An 18,453-nucleotide genomic window follows, 5' to 3' on the forward strand; every position below is an offset into this window, starting at 1 on the left:
TTGCACAGTACCTTCAACTTTTTTAATAATAATAGGCACTAAGTAAGTCTGATGTGTATCTTATATAGATTATCTTTATAACAAATAAAACGAAATCAAAACACCATGTATGTAAGGATACTTATAAACGTTGGTATTATAATTTAAATTTCTGAGTTTGTTCCTGTTTAAGGCTTTTAATAATATGATAGGTTTATTTCACATATTTTTCCCCATTATGTGCTTTGTACATTTTAAGCTTTTTTTTTCGTAGACTTTGTATTAATAAATATAGTGTTATAGAATAATGAAAATCCTTCGATATTATTGTTTGAAATAATTATTTGGTATAATGCATTTTTGACGTTAATATAAGTAGTCACAGTTCCTTCTTTGTATACTTTTAGGCTTAGGTATTTATTTTATAAATAACTGCTATATCTAAAATGTTTAGAAAATATGTTTTTATCAAAGATAATTGAGATTATTTTTAATTACTATATGTATGATAAGCAGGCTATTTTCTGTATGATTTACTTTATAATAACATTTTTTAATATTCAGTAATGCAAAAAAAGTTTTATTTAAATATAGGCTTTAGCATTGCTCTCTCTGAGATTCAAACTACATAATTAATAATAGAGTTAGTTGTAAAACAAAATTGTATTTTAGGTGGCATGACATTATTAATATAGATTATCATGATATTCTAAGTAAATTAAATGTTTGATGTTAAGCATTTTTTTAGTTTAACGTAAGGAAAATATTTTTTTGTAGTTTAAAAATATGCTACAAAAGCACTATTGCTTTTTAAAATTTTAAAGGGTAAATGTGGCATGTTTCTTCGAAATTTAGCCTCATGCTACAAATATATTTCTAAAGACGTTATCATAGATATTATTAATATTAAAAGCAGTAGAATGTAATGAGTGCAGAAACATAAGTAATAATTGTACAGATAATAAAACTGTAATTTTAGCTTTGCTTTAAGCAAGTTTGGTGAACATATAAGCTTGAAAATACTGTACACAGAACTGTACCGTAGCTCGCATGTATACCTATAGAGAAAATTCCAAACTATTGTTTTACTTTATTAACTTAACAGTGAAAGAAGTAATGTATTACAATTATTTTAACTGTTACTTACAAAGTTGTGTATTTGGTTTTTGTAACACAATCGTACCAAAATCAAATTTGTATACAAAAACTAATACTTACTTCAACATAAAACAAAACATCCCAAATATATACATTTTTAGCTGGTTTTATTTTTCATTTATTTTACATAGTATTTTTTATTCACTATATCCTAGTTATATTTTTCTGTCTCCTCAACATTTATTCACATGTCCCATAAACAAATGAATTTTTTCTCAATATATCCTAGTTGTATTTTTTGTCTCCTCAACATTTATTGACATGTCACATAAACAAATTAATTTTTTCTCAATAGACCAATGATATTATTGAGCAAAATGTTACAATTTTGCAACTTTTTACTCATTACTTACGGACCAAGTTGCAAATGATATAATTAAGACATGAACACGTGACTTACAAAAATAAAAAAATATTTTTACACTGTAACATTAAACACATTGTCTATCGACTTGGACCAACAAAATTATTTTTGTGAAAACATTAACCTAAATAAAACACTACATTTTCTTAAATGTTTATATATATATATATATATATATATATATATATATACTGTTTAATATTTATTTCATTTTTGCGATAAAAACAAATGTGTGTTTTTAAATAATATTTTTATTACAGTGAAGTAATGAAGATTTTGCAAATATGTATACCATTATAGAGTTCTTGTTTTTATTAACATGGATAGAGAACATTTTCAAAGAAAATTTTAAAAATTGTTTACTTTATAAAATCTTCCAAATTTAGCTCATGGATATGATTAAATGTTCTAATTACTATAGGAAACCATATAAACTTTGATTAGTTCTCGACAATGATTTCTATGCAAGAGAACTTAGGAAAATTCCTAACCTGTATGAGAATGTTTTGGATTAAAAAAAATACGAAAATATAACATTAATAATTTTATAGCACTGAATTCGTTTTAATAAATAATTTATAAAAAATTCCTAAATGATAAGAAAAATTATATATTCTTATTTTTATTGAACATTCTTTATAAATTTATGGTCTCTTTTAATACATATATTGTTTTTAAATGACATAAATAATGATACGATTTCGGGTACAAAGACGCAGTTCATTAACTCGTGGACATCATCGGAGTGATCACTACAATTCGTCACGTCAAACTTATAACCTCTGTGCAAGAGGTTCAACCAACAACTATGCAAACGTTTTGCCTAGAAAATAGGTTTAATTTCTGAACTCTTGAGATATTTCACATTATTGAAATAGCTTCCTTGAATCATTTGATCGCTCTATTAGACATTGTTTAACTGAATGTGTTACAAACTACCGCTAAATAACGGCAAATGTTGTACATATTTTTACATTTAACTTTAATTCCAAACTTTCCTGTTACACATTGCAAGTGAACTGATCATAATTATTGTTTTTAATGTTTGTTTTCTTTTTGTGAACTATTTTAGTTACACATATTTTTTTGCCAGCTCATGCATATGTTTAACATATTTAAAATTTATTATTTTGTACAAGTTATGAAATAATTAAAATAAGAGTTTACAAGTTGAATATTTATATACAAATTCATTATTATTATTATTAGTATTGGAATCATCTTCTTTGAGCATAATAAATTCGTCATAATTTTTAGTACGGCCAAAACTTGCGCATTTATCTGCTTGGTGGCGATTAGGAATCAAGTAACAATAAAATAAAATGTAAAATTTATTTTTTTTAACTTCGTGGTGTGAAAAATGATTTTGCAATTATGAAAAAAATATTAAAGTTAATTTTAATGATAAATAAATTTTCAGATGTATATAACTGAAAACTCATCTGTTTTTCAATATATTTTAATGACTTAAAGTTGCAACATTTTTAATAGTTGTGAGCCGAGGACATTTAATAATTTATTTAACTTAAATGGGTGTTTTCCCCCGTCAAATAATTTGAGCTAAAATTTAGAAAATGTGAATTTTTTAGTTAAAACTGATAGAAAATTTGGCCACGCATTACACTGTTTTTACAATGTAATAAAATAAATTTTGTAAATATTTAAAGACACAGATAAATTTTTATTTTAATGTTCACAAGGGTTAATTTTGCTGTTACTGCAAACCATTATTAGATACAAAATGCACTTTTGGATTCGCTTAGGTTTGTAAAGCGCTGTTGAGATTTTTGAATGTTATTAATAATGTAAGTCGTTGAGGTTTTAATAAATTAATAAAACATTTATTCATGTGTTGTTTAATGTGAAGCAAGTGTAATCTTTATCTTCTGCTCACACGTTTGTGTAGAGTATGGTGAATGGCTTTAAGAATTTTGATGACTAAGTGCACGTATGAACATTGAGAGACTTGCAATCCAACAGCACTGTCGTGTTGATGGTTAGCTTGATTTTACTAAAGAACTCTATTTAAAAATATATATATGTTCAATTTTTTCAGTATTCGCAGAGATTTGTAACATCTAACCTTGTTAACGAATAATATTCATGTGTGTTCATGTTGCAAATATACTTAAAATACAAAACTCGGACACAAAATTTAAAGGTGAATTTTTCAAAATAATGTCGAGCGTGTTACGTATACGGAAAATGTGTTTTAAACTTCATTTCTGGACGCATATCACACGTATTTTCCGCACCTGCTGCTAGAATTCACTGCCGGAGCAGCTACGTCATCTATCGAATCATTCCATCGAATCATTCCGTTTTTCAGAGCGAAATACTAAACAATACAATGGAAATACTCCGATGAGAGAAAAACAAACTTGAAAAAAATATTTAACTCATGATTTTGACCTGATTTTCGACAAGGTATTGTATTGATATTCTGCGTATATTGTTAGAATTCATTAAACAGTTAATGCTTTAAAGATTCCCTTTGCCTTTGTGTACTTTGATTTGCGTCATTTACCACAGATGGCAGCTCCGTGGCTGTTACACATTTCCGTTTTATGTGACTTCCATTGCATTCACGAAATTACTTCCATCAAGCACCGAATATTAGAGCTAAGATGTTACACATTAAAAAACTTTACTTTTGAAAAGAGGTCTGATACGTCTTTTAAATACGAATTTATAAGGAAAAACTAACTTTACTGCTATTAGTCAATTTTTAAATACATGTGCCTTCATTTCAATTTCTAACAGCACCTTGTAGTTCTCGTAGAATTTAACAAAAATTGAACTTTATATTTAGCCATATAATATTAATTTTGTATGAAGAAAAAATGTAGTTTTAAATAACGATTAAGTTTATAAACTTATCGTTCCAAAATTATTAAAGTAAAATTATAACCTTTCGGGGTTCTAGTTTCGCTAGGTCTACGCAACAGGTAATTTTACAATTCGTGGGACGGATTCCAAATTTTCTTTTTAATCGATTGAAAGTGCACGGAAACTTAGTACACAGACAAGTAGAGTTTGATTACTGTCACTGCAGTATTTTCACAAATATGACGTTGTCTTAAGAGCACTGAGATAATTATATGAATAAAAACGTACCTAGTTACAACTTTAATAAATACTCACAGAGTATAAATACTCTTTATCGTAAAGTTTAAGTAGGTAACTCCGAAACATATCCCCGTCAACACTGCATGGTCTCTTGGTGCGGGCTCTCTCTTGTTCATGCTGTCAGAAGCTGTATACCAAGACATTGCACGGCCAGAAATGTGCTCGGTATTTACTCATGTATCGCACAATGTATGCGAGTATAATACTGTTTGTTACGTGATATGTGATGTGAATTAATGTACGTGAAATATATTGTGAGAATATGTATTAAAACAAACATTTGAAATTAAAATAGTCACTAATTTGTTAAATTTCAAAACAAAAAAGAAACTTCCTAAAGCATTGAAACTCATTAAGTTTTAAATAATGTTAATGTTTTCCATTTATTTAATGTTACATGTTACGTTTTGTTTGCATATTTTAGAATGTTATATATTAGTATTGTTTAGTAAATAATTTATAATATGTTAAATATGATGTGTAACTATAAAAATTCACGGAATTTTTAAATTGTGTAGTATGTTGTTTTTAATTTCAGTAAAAAAATAAAAAAATATTATGAATTATTCGCCTTGAGAAATGGCGGAAGAACAAATAAAATATGTTCATGGTATTTAACCTAACTTTATTTTAAATTTAGTTTTCATAAACCCAGATTTCACTGTCGGAACACACTAAAAATAAATTTTGGTAACATTTTTGCACATGTATGGAAGTTATAATACAAAAAATAATTGCAGAGAAAATTTTAAATCCAAAATGGTATCTCTCTTAAATATGTTTAGGCAAAAAGCATATGAAATGTACCATATTTGTGTAATAAGTTTCCCATACAACTTAATAAGTTAAAAGCTTTATTAAAATGTTTATGAATGTTACAAAAGTTTCCTACAATTTACCTCGATGGACTTTATTAGGGAATTTTCACCTCAAAAAGGTTAAGATAGAATACACGTTAATAATGACAGTGACTCATTTTTGCCATGACGTGAGATTCAGATGTTCATACGTAATGCACCATCACGAGAATTGGAAAACACGATGTATGTCTGTCTCTCTTGGTTGAGGAAATAATCATTTCATTCTTGAACGTATAAGTGGTTCTGAAACAAAACAAAAATGGTTAAAAGATTTAGATGACATTAGAGTCGATCATACAGTACTCCTATTTAATATTAAATTATTTCTTTCTATTTACAGAAAAAAAAATTAATATTTCACTGACAGCCTCAAGTGCATTAATTTGTGTTTACTTAAAGTGTCGCAATGTGTGTTATGATTTTAAATTAATAAAAACCATTTATCACTGTACAAAAATCATAAAATAATGATTATTAATTAGAGAAGCATGTAATACGCAATGTTTACAAAAACCATACCAGGTGTGTGGACACAAGAAGCATTCATGATAATCATTGGGGATAAATAGCCACAGTGATGCAGCAGTGACTCAATGAACCTATAAAATCTTTAAAAAATATTATTTTTTATGTAGGTAAACTGTGATCAGTCAGTGAGTAACTGTCAAGCTACCGAAATCCAACACTGCCCGGCCTTGTGTGCGTCACTGTTCTTTTACGTGAGTACGCCACTGCCACTTTTCACGAGTCCACCCTTTTCGCTCCCCAAATGAAATAATACAATATTAAAGTTTTACAATACATCTTATGAAACAAAAAAAGAGGGTGTAACTCAGTACACGTGATATAAGTGAAACATCTTTGGCAGTTCAAACTTCGACTCGTAAGTATATCGTACGGGGGAAAACGGTAGAGTGAGAGAGAGAAAGAAATAAGAATTTTTTAAAATTAATATGAATTAACAAAATAATTACTGCATGATAAGTTCAGACCCCTTTGTGTTTCTATCTGCCAAAATACTCCCTTAACTCGGTGCCAGCAAGTCGGATGGCGTCAGGTGCAGGCGGGTTTCAACCGGCACGACCCGCCTATCCCTGCAGCATGGCGGGGTTCAACCTGATTCGCCCGCCGCCACGTGGAGCCCGCTCAAGGCATCGCGATCCAACAAGTTCTCTGCACCATTTGCAACATATTCTCCGTTCTTTTCGCGTCAGATACAACAATGTTTCACAAAAACGTTGCATTAAAATTCGGCTTTGAAATTTTACCCCTATTGCACCCAAAGACGTTCCACTTAAAAATATATATTTATTTTAAGAATAACGGGGATAATTATAAACCAAAATACACTATCTTGGATTAAACTATATAATATGTTAAGAAGATTAACTATATATATTCCATATTTGCCATTAAGCCAGGAAGAACGCAATAATAACCACACAAAAATATCACAGAGAAAGTATTAAAATGTGGATTGCAGTTTCGATTAACGATCGAAATAACACAATGATATCGCCCACAAACGACTTCTGTAGAGAAAGCAAAACATATGTAAAATATAAATATAATTTGTAAATATAAAATATTACAGATATAACAAACACGGCCACAATGAACCAGCTAAGAGTCGAACAATTGTTTCTCTTATTAAATAGTCGCCCAGAATAATGTGGAGCAAAAATCGTTATTATTGGAGAAACATACACAAACTCTTTCTACTTTATTAGGCAGATAAAGAAACCTTTATCGGCTTAAATGGGGTACAACTGCCTAGTAGGAATACATGTTATATTACTGGGAAAATCATTTTGCTTTTGGCAGTTCTACATGTAAAGCAATACCACGTAAAAAAAACCAAGCATGAAATGTGTTTTTGTGTCCATTTACAATCCTTTTAACGAGGCAAAAGAAAAGGATGAACAATCAACGTCCCGTGACGATGCATCTCCCAAAAAAAAAAAAAAGCATGAAAATAAACTCTTAAACGTAGAAGGTTATAACTTGAATACATGCTTACTACCACAACATCCACCATTCGTCGTAGAACAGATCGCTCTTGAGGGAAGTCAGTCGCTGCTCTATACAACGCCTCATCTCGTCTCACGCACTTCTCAGGCTGGCCGGAACGACAGGTCTCTCCCTCGGGTTGGGCAGCCGTCTGCTGTGAGATCGTGACTACCTATTGATTTCCAGTTCAGCCTGAACGATTGGTGCCCACAGCCGCACGACTCATAAGCGCACGTTTTTTTATTGGAATCTGTGTCTCACAATTTATTGCAAACGACGAGTAGCGCCATCTGCAAAAATTATTTTGTGTATACGCTATTTAACTTAATTCGTACTTACATTTTCTTGTAATGTACTACCATGATAAATTCTCTGGTTTTATTTTATTTCCCTAGAGCGTTGAATATCCAGATTAATAATTTTGACTTTAATTCACGTAGCTTCAGACGAAGACAAAAAAATATATATGTTGAAATAAAAAAACGTGTTGAATTTTAAAATGTGTTTGAGATTGCTGTAGATTTTAAGATCATAATTTTCGTCTTTTTAATATGAGTATAAAATAAGGCATGTTGCTTGGAAATTTTACAATTTTAACAACTGGTGAAAAAACGTAGTTAACTTGTTGCCCCCCGAGACGAATAACATTTAATTAACTATCTAACTATCGAAAAAAATATATAAATCTATCGAGTCAATCTAGGTGAGTTTTTCCATTATTTTCAGAATTTCTAGACTATTATTTACAGGTTTTAAAGATTTTAGCCAAGATAGCTGGCAAGATGGCCGACAATATAGTATATGCTACGACGATATCGTAGTAAATACTCCTGCAGTCTATCGGGTTAAATTTAAACCAATATGGCGGCAGAGAAGTCTAAAAGGTGAAAAAAATAAATGACGGAATCCAATATGGCTGCCATGACGCCATACTGGTTGGCGTTATATCTGCCTTGACGAAGGTGGTGGGGGCCATTCTGCTTGTTGTCTCATTTTAATCGAATGATATCGTCGGGATAGAACTAAATTCTCCAAGCGCATGACGTAAGTGCGTTCTGAATTATATTTTTTAATTTGTTTCTTTGCCAATTGCGTATTTTCCTTATGGTGGACGTCCAATATGGCGGAATGTTTCAGAAAATAAAATTGCAGAGGGTTTTAGAAAAGCTAATGGTGAAATTCCAAATGGTGGAATCCTAGATGACCAAACCCGAAAGACCATAAGGGTCAAGGTCATCCCCAATGACTCCCGGGGTCGAAGTCGTGGTCAAAGGTCACGGTAAGGTCATCCAAGATGGCTGCAATGACGTCACAATGCAACGTGAATACCTGCTCCCGCCTCCCAAGCCATGAACCAGGCGCAGGAAATACTCTTATTTACTACTGTAAACATAACTTAACATCGGATTCAAATACAGTTAGTTGCAAAAGAACGTGCTGCTTATAACTTCAAATTTAAGCCTCTGGGGGTATGGATGACCGGTATTTTCGAACTCAGAGATCTAGGAGCTCTGATGCAACCGTCTTAACGCTGTGGCTGTCACTTTGAACCGATTAGAACGTCGTAACGCTCGGACCAGTTGCAACGTGCAGGCTGTTGCATCTGCATGCACTTTGCATGTGCAGCAAGACTAGCCAACACCTAATGTTTATCCTAAGCGCAGCTAATTACGCGCGCTCGTTAGCTCGTTACAGATTCTACGGGATTATCGGGGACCTAATTTGATCTCAAATTAAAAACAGGAAATTGTGGATGATTTTTTATTGGATAAAAGAATAAAGTGTTACATTGTTCTTAAGCAAACGTACATAAACAATACATGATACATATGCACGAAAATAGAAAAATTAACCTAACAGGTATCTTTGACCCTTTTATTTCATTACAAACTAACACACACCATTACAATCTTTGGTGATGGGCTGTAAAGTTAGAGACTATAAACTAAGACACACTATTACAAACTAAGATGTTACGTTGTACCCTCAAAAATATAAGCTAAGACACGTTTTCTTTCTCTGTTAATTGTAAATTTAAAAAGTATTATAAACTTTAATGTGTTCTTACCGTAGAACCTATGAACTAAGACACACTATTACAAACTACAATGCCATGTCTTAACTCTAGTAACTATAAATTAAGACATTCTTTTACAAAGCTTACCGTTATCCCGGCGCTGTGTAACTTCTAACTAAGACTAATCGATACAGACTGCAACACTTATAAACGAAGAAATTATTGCAGATTTTGCGCGGTGTTCTTACTATAGAACCTTATAAACTAAGACATACTATTACAAACTATAATGCTACGTTGTAACGCTAGAGACTATAAACTCAAACATATACCTCTTCACAATGTTTATCGAAATACCGGTCCCCCCCGTGACCACTTAATTTCGATGTACCGATACAGACGTCGACACTTTAAAAATTACAATCTATAAGTATAAGAAACGCTCGCCGTACAAACTATCGTAATCCTTCCCAGTATTAGACGTATTATTAAGAAATAAAAGCTTGGACATTATACGCTAAAATTATAGAATCTATGAATTAAGAAACACTATACGATATAAACCCATAATACCCAAACTATAAAGTGAGGTATAAGTAACATTACAAACTATTGATATGAGGCGGAATGTGGACCGAACTCATGCCGCTACATATCAACTACTTACAAGCTATTACATAAGATGATCGCGGCAGGGGCGCGAATATAAAGTGAAACATTATTTGTTCTAAGAAGTATACTATTCCCGGCTCTGGCCACGAACTAACAACATATAAAATGTTATGAAACAATAAACTACAAACTAATCAAATGAGGTAGGTGGTTGTCCGAAAAGGTTTGCGTCGTTAATGATTAGCGACTGCTTACAAACTGTAAGATGAAGCCGAAACGGTTAAGTATTTAAACTAAGACATGATTACGTTATAAAACGCATACAACTCCCCATACAAAGTAAAAAGATATTAATGAAGCAATACATAACGAGAATATTCCAGAAAAGCTAAGATAAACGATAGCCTTCGCAGATGATAGGCGATTACATAAAAAAAAAGAGAAATATGTTAATGGTTTTTAACAATTCCGATAATTGTTGAGGTCCGGGCCCCCAGGGTTGTCAATTCTGGTACCCATAAAGCAGTTCTTAGGATGTTTTTCGGTAGAACCTTCCACCATCTCCTCATTTGCACGCGACCTGGTGGGGTCCGTGTACTAAAGACTAACATTAACACTATTTCTCAGAAGTTACAACTGGGTTTGTAGGAACAGAGATACTCACATCGAATGAGGGGCGTTCACGGATGTCACATCCGGCCTCGCCATAGCGTTGCTAATGGTCCAAGCCAGCAACACCATCAGGACCCCCAGAGGTTTGACGCCTGCCCGCCCTTCCTATATTACATATCACGTTACTTTACGTTATAATTAAACTCAAAACGAGTTTTAATAAGTTCAGAAGCAATTCAGGGGAAAATGTATTTCGCAATAGGCCTACTCACGTAACATGCGGCGACGAATCTGTGCAACGTCGTAGGTTATAAACAAAGCAACGAACAATAGAATAATTCATTAAAGCAACCAACCATCTTCGTCCTTTATTTTTTACGTCGCTATAACCACACATATTAATGCACTTCAAAATATAATAGTAAATATGGACGAGTTATGTAAACAATGTATATTTTTCTCTTGCCACAGCTAAACATGTACATTGTGACGCCATCTTGTGAAAGGCGATCTACCAACTGTATTAATATTTTATAATAGTATAAATTTAACTAATTAATTTGTGAAAGCAAATTTAAATACTTTTTAATACATAGGATTGAATATGTATGTATGTACATATAATTATTTATGCCACATTTATATTTTCTTTATAATTATTAATATCTAGTTTATACTTCCACCACCAGGGCAGGGAAATTTCGGCGAGATTCATGCGCGCGCATCTCATCCCTTCCAAAGAGGAGTTAGTTCGCCCTTCCCTTTCTTTTCTTCGTTCCCGCGCATTTCTCCCTATATAAAGGCGAGGTCATCCACCTGAAAGTCAGTTGATCGGCCCGACGGCCAGTGAGGCTGGATTCCGCCCACCGACCATAGGACGATCATACACTGAAAGAAATTTTTGTATATTTTACAAGGAAAATCCTTGGAAACCCTGTTGCCAAGGATATTACTTGTAAAACTACAAGGCAGAGCTTTGTACCATGTGCGATTTTGCAAGGCTCTGCCTTGTAGTTTCGCAAGAAATATCCTTGGCAACAGGGTTTCCAAGAATTTCCCTTGTAAAAGTACAAATTTTTTTTTAGAGTGTAGGGGGAGCAGCAGAACGACTGGCTATCCGTTTTCTGCTGCTCGCACCCCTCCTTCGCGAGTTAGGCCATCCGAGGACCTATCTCGGCATAGGGAATTTGTCTCCCTTCCCCCCCTTTTCTGGACGATAGGGTGTACCGTGTTTCAATCCAGTGTATGTTGTGAAAGCCGACGCAGGCGACCAATTGAACTGTTTGGACAATTCAGGTCAATAAAAGTTCCGTGTAAAATACCGACATTATTTTCAATGAATAGTTTAGTCCCATCCCTCACCCCACTAGCTATTCGCCTGCATACCAGCCGAGTGTGAACCCTGCCGCAAGACCAGCAGCTTGGACCTTCTCCACCCCGGATACCTGGCTCTCACCCAAGAGAGACATCGGTGAGAGAAGAAGAGGAGACGGGACCACCACAAATTTTCTGGCGCCCAACGTGGGGCCAGACCAGCAGTTCTACCTCCTCCACCCCTGCTGGCTTTCTGTCAAGAGGGCTGGGTGCAAGAGGAGACTGCACCATCACAATTAGCTTTCATTTTGGCAGATACTTTAAAACGTCCGCAAACTGCAAGTGAAAAGACAGAAAATGTACATTTCTGTTGTAAAACAGAACCTTGGTCCCTTGAAGGAACTCATAGGAACCGACGGGTTCATACAGAATAAAAATTCAGAAAAGAAGTAAAATATCATAGAGTAATTACATGGAGAGCAGAACAATGGACTCGGAGTCACTGGTTCACATTGTTGCTTCAGAGGTACTTGTTAACGCCGCCGCTATCGGATAGCTAGTGCCATTCATAAGGCGGTTCGGGACTTAATATGATGTGCCTCCTGATAATAACAGGACTACACAATATTTCATAAAATTACAAAAGATTGACGCACTTTAGGGAAATGATAGTTAGGCAATAATCCTTAAATAACATTAAACCACAATTAGTAACTATGGATCAACGTTAATCGGCATGACTAATTGCGTCATGCGATCCGAAATAATGGTGAAATTATTAAAACGTTAGGTACCTATTTGAATATTTTTCCTGGACTCTTGACGTCAATTAGGTATCTCGCACATCTGTATCCCGTTACTAAATGACATATAATAATTCTTTTATCTGTATTGACGCAATGCATTCTCGCGTAATGCGGTTCATACTTAAAAATTGTTTTGGACCTTTGAAACGGTAATATGTCAATATGTTCATAAAACTTTTTGAGATAGCAATTCATAGGCAACCTAGAGACCCCGTGTAAGATACGGACCTATCGATAAGAGTGCTCCGCACGTTACTATGCGACGATGCATAAAGGTCTCGGTAACACACGAAAGAATGAGGTGGCCACCGAGTGTGCTCTCCTTGCAGAAAAAAAAAAAACCTGTATTTTGCTCAAGCGTATCATCCGCGCATGCCGCGATGCACGTAACGACTTGGCTACATTGTGAGAACGGCCAGTTTCACCCTCGCGGCTCAGCCACTCGTGTTAGCCGGGCGAGAACGTTACTTTCGAGCGGTGCAGTTGCATTAGAAGGTGCATCGTCGCGGTACAACGGCATATCGTTGGTACCGAGTGTTGTTACCAGGCAGAAAGTACACGTTATCAGGGCGTTGGTCACGTAAATTCCAGAATATTGCTTATCCTCATCCAAGTATGGTATTCCTAAGGAAAATGGTGGATGGGTGCACAATATTATATTTTTAATTAAGTAAATGCGACGCAAATTCAATTCGAATTTACAAATATATTCCCCATGATATCATTGCAGATAACAAATAATAATTTCATATATAGGTATACCTACCTAAAGTGCTAAATAACAAAATAATTATCGTTATAATAAATTGATTTTGTTTTCCCCATCGTGTCATTGTGTTAGGCATTCCAAGTATCCTGATACCAAAAAACATATAAATTTGAATAACTTATAGCACAACTAAGCCATAGAATTGAGAAATAACATAGCAACCGGTCTAATGTTTTCTCAAACATACCTACATGTTGCACCGCCGTTATCTCGCTGTCCGAGAGGTTACATTATGACGAACGATGGTCGCGCATAATTATTGTGCAACATGACATCAACATTTCATAACGATACAGCACAACGTATTAAGCTTTCAATCGTGAAACTTGCGTCGAGCTTATATCGTCATACTTTACATTACGTTCGGCTCCTTGTATCTACACGGACACACACATATACAGACTCACGCATTCAGTAGCGTAGCCAGGATTTGTGTAGGGGGGGGGGTTTAAGAAGCCGGAAAAATTAGGATTTTAAGGTGTAAAATAGTGCTATTTGAGCAGTTTCTGGTACTTAACTTTAAATATTGTAATGGTAATAATATTATAAATTTTTTAATAAAAAAAATGTTTGAGTGATGAATTAAGAAATTAATTAAAGATATTTTAATCAATCCAAGTGCCTTGTCCACGTCCCACTCAAAATCATAAATCATGCTCGAAGCACGACAATACAAAAAAAAAGGAATAAAAATGGTTGGGTTTCGGCAGAACTGGCATATTCCTAGAAACCATTAGCTTTAGCTTGAAGAATTATCCAGTCACCACCTGCTTATAATTACCGCGCTGGTTATATAAAATAAGTGTAAGATATGTGAAAACTTGGGACCCGTCACGGCGTCACAACCTTATAGCTTCTGCTCGTGACAGGGGTAGGGGAAGGGAAGGAGAATCGGTAGGGCTCGCTTACTCTTCCCCTCCAGTGCAGTGGCCGGTGATAGCAGTAAGACACCCAGGCTTTTAGCTAACCTGCTTACGAATAAGAAAAAAAAATAACTACTCCCCTGCACGCATTGCACACAAGGAAACTTGCATATTGTTTCTGTTTACGCCATGTAACGTTTCAAGATAACTTAATTTGAAGTAGCAAAGGTCTTGGAGCAGGTACGAGGCATGTCCAAGCATCTTAGGTTCTTATTGAGAAGCTCACCAGCCTGATACCATCGCAACGTTATGTTACGAGTTTAAGTTTTGCGATATGACATCCATCGAAACTTAGTTGCAACAGTTGTCTGACCTGTATGCAACTTCTAGACATATTTTGCAGCATTTTGTATCAGGAATGTATTAGGGAACGTGTCACGTCATCGCCAGACGTGTCTATAGCGAGGAAAATTCGAGTGCATTCTTCCTCCGATGCATCCTAGTGCATCAGGTGTTTATTGCGATTTTGAAATTTAGACTTGCTCATCGATGTGTGTTCAGGAGATAGGAGCCCTACGTTCCTGTGATTCCTATTGTAGAATACGTCCAGATTTTCCAGTCCCTATAAGGGAAAAATGTACGAGTCAAATCGGGTAGCAAGTATTATACCGAGAGACATTTGTACGTCATTTTTGAGAAAGTTCTTTTGTTTAAGTGCCTTTCGGTCTAGTGCATTTCAGTCTAGTGATTTTCGGCCTACTGCAGCGTCCCCGTCAAATTTTGGCATTCTGTTTTTTTTTTCTCCTGAGAGGCTAGAACTAGAATTATTATCTCTGAGAGCTTCACGGGAAAAAAAGAGAAGTTAAGTCAAGCACATGTTCAAGTTGTTTTTTGTTAACTCCGCGCAAAAAAAACTTCGCGCGTCCTTCGCCGAACCCTTCGCCGAACCCCGCCCGTGATAAGGACGGTGACAACACAGTAGGGGCTCGGCGCGCGAAGGCAGAGGTGTTGTGCGGCTCCTCCTCACGAGTCGTCGAGCATGTCGTCCGACTCCGTGGACTACTACTCCAGGCAAGTGAATGTCGTGCCGACAAGCTGCAAACACGTGTGTGTATCCTTACTCTCGTCACCTGCGCTTGAATTTTGAAATTATTTGCTAAGCTATTAATGAACTATCTCCTGAACAACAGTCAGTTTCCTTGCAGATAGATTAGAGGGGGTAAACTTGCAAGATGATTTGAACGTACTATGTAGAATTCTTTATAATAATGCCGAGCGTTATAAGAAATACACCCAAATTGTGTTTTCAAATACATTTCTTGATGAGAAACAACGTTGTTTCAGCAACCGCCACTAGAATTCGCTGCTGGACGAGGTGCTTTGACTATTGAATCGTTTTGTTATCATACCGAAACTTTAAACTATATAATGACATGGCTTCAATAAAAGCAAAAAAAAAATAATAATTGAAGCAATACTAATCCCCCACTTTTAACCTTAAATTCGACAAGGAATACTGCCCTTATTATTTTTTTAATTCATAAAAAATTTAATACTTTAAGCATTCCTTTTGATTTTATGAACGTTTGTCCTCGCCATCCACCACAGATGGCAGCACCGTTCCATTCACGAAAATGCTCCTTTTCAAATGCCGTATACTAAAAGCTACGATGTTGCAAACATAAATGTGAGTTGAAGCAGCCGAAGGTGTCAGGCCGGAGGAGCCGGGCGCTGACCGCGAGTGGCGTGACGCAGGCGCCCGAGGCCCAGCTACTGGCAGCAGCCCGGGCCGGAGCCGCTCATCTGCCTCACCGCCGGCCAGCTGGTCGACTGGGCGGGCGAGCGCTACGGCGCCCGGGAGGCGGTGGTGTCCGCCTACCAGGGCGTCCGCTGGAGCTTCGCGCGGGCCGCGCGGGAGGTAGGCCGAGCCGCACACCATACCACACCGTTCCGCTGGCTTTATTCAGCTAATCATTGTCACGTGTTGTCTGAACGACTCTCCTCTGAAAGTTCATTTATTATTTACAGTCAGTAAAGAGTGACTACTGCGTCGTATTTAACTGAACCACAGATAGAGAGAGCCTCAAATCGTTGATGCAATAATTCCTTCAAAATTAAAAAATAATACAGCTTTGAATTTGTGTGGTATTTTTTATGTAGTATCTTATTTAATTACTTAATTCTCGGTCTGGTAAATATCACGCTGGCCGTGCGGTCAATGAGAACATCCATGTGATTTATCCTAAAAAAAATTAAGTGAATACAAAAACAACATTTGTTTTAAAAGAGTACCCTAGAACACGCTTACATGAAGGATTTCGATGTGGTACATCAATGTCCTTAGGTTTACGATAATTTTATAGGGAAAACGCCATTGCTGGCTACAAATATTTCAAATCAATGTCCCTCATTGCAAGACCCATTCAAAGAATGTAATGTTCCTAGGTTTGATTTATTTTTTTCCTATTAACTGCGTGAGATAAATCTGTACTAATAATAATAACACTTATATGGTAAAAGTTGTATATGAGATGTTAGTAATAAAAATATATTGGAAAATGGTATTTTTTAAAAGTTTTTAACTCGCTTTCTTGTCTCTTTCTTTGCTTGTCTGTTCGTTACAAATTTTTCAATCGATTTTAAATTAACTTCCTGATGTGCTAGAGACTTGAAATTTTATACCTCAGAACTGGATGACAATTTAATGTTAACTCTCTTTTTAAGTTTGTTTGTCTCTTTGCTACAATTTTTCCGTTTTTTGTTTAGCAAAGCCCTGTATTCGCTACATTAGGCTACGAGCAGAACCAGGGCTAAGAGTAACGTCCACCACACGTCACCAGCTTCCTAACCTTCTCCTTGGCGAGAACCGTCCGCTTAGCAAAGCTTACGGTGCTAGCGAACTATCGGCACTGATAAGAGTTTAGTTTAGAAATTCGTCAGTAGATGGAGTTTCATTGAATTTGACACACACTATCGTTTGGTGCGACCAACATGAATTGTTTCCTTACTATTATCTATTATCTATTTCAAGCGCCCCTCATTTTTAGTTTTAAAACATACAACTATTTTCATAGGAATTTTAAATTCACAATCACATATTTTCACTACAGTCTGTATGTGGTTAGGAATAAAATGAGATACTTAACCTGCACTAAAAAAAATTAATGTTATAAATTAGTAGTATAGGAATGACGGTCCGAGCGCAGGCCTCAGGCGGTGGATTGATGATTGTCGACCGCCATCTTGGATTGTGACGTCACGGCGACCATCTTGGATGGTTGTGACCTTGACCTTTGACCTTGACCTTGAATTTGATCCTCAAAAATCGCCAAAATCCTCCAAAATTGGGCAAAATTTGCCCAAAATTCCTCAAAAATCGCCAAAATTTCCATTTCTGTGGAAAAAAGTTCCGCCAAAAATTCGCAAAAAATTCCTCAATTCGAAAATCAGGATTTCGAAAATCCTCAAAAGTCGTTTTGCCCTAGAAAGAACCCTAATTCCTAAAACTGCCTTAAAACTCCTAAGAGATAGCCGCTTATAAGCCATTTCTAGGAATAAGGATACCATGACCGCCATCTTGGATTATGTCGTCACCGATGCATTTTTCGTTATGGCCGCCATCTTTAACTTTTTTATTTATTATCCGATTTTAATAAAATATTTTTTAAAAATTATAAAAAAAAATTAAATAATAAAATTTTAATTAAACATTTATAAAAAACAAACATTAACGACACGGAGTTCGGAGTCCTCGGTTCGAACCCGGTGAGGGCAAAAAAAATTAAAAATGGCGACAGGCTCCTTCCTTAATGGTGGCTGCAGGCAGACTGACTCCCACCACTTTTCTTAAAGCAGATATATCGTCACCTAGTATGACGTCATGTCCGCCATCTTGTCTTCGTTGCTGGAGACCACCATCTTGTTTTCGTCGGCGAGAGTGCGCTGACGCCATGTTAGTTT

At 35.4% G+C, this 18,453-nt stretch overlaps 1 protein-coding gene across 1 annotated transcript in view; it reads left to right on the forward strand.

Annotated features, from left to right (window-relative positions):
* Window positions 1–15,461: 15,461 nt before the first annotated feature.
* The window catches only part of LOC134541935 (medium-chain acyl-CoA ligase ACSF2, mitochondrial-like), a 46,054-nt gene continuing 43,062 nt past the window's right edge, over window positions 15,462–18,453 (forward strand). The window contains 2 exon segments of the mRNA XM_063385688.1: window positions 15,462–15,564; window positions 16,249–16,411. Coding sequence (XP_063241758.1) covers window positions 15,533–15,564; window positions 16,249–16,411 — 195 coding nt within the window. The 5' untranslated portion in view covers window positions 15,462–15,532.

The sequence above is a fragment of the Bacillus rossius genome, assembly GCF_032445375.1.
Source record: "Bacillus rossius redtenbacheri isolate Brsri chromosome 4 unlocalized genomic scaffold, Brsri_v3 Brsri_v3_scf4_2, whole genome shotgun sequence".
NCBI lineage: Eukaryota > Metazoa > Arthropoda > Insecta > Phasmatodea > Bacillidae > Bacillus > Bacillus rossius.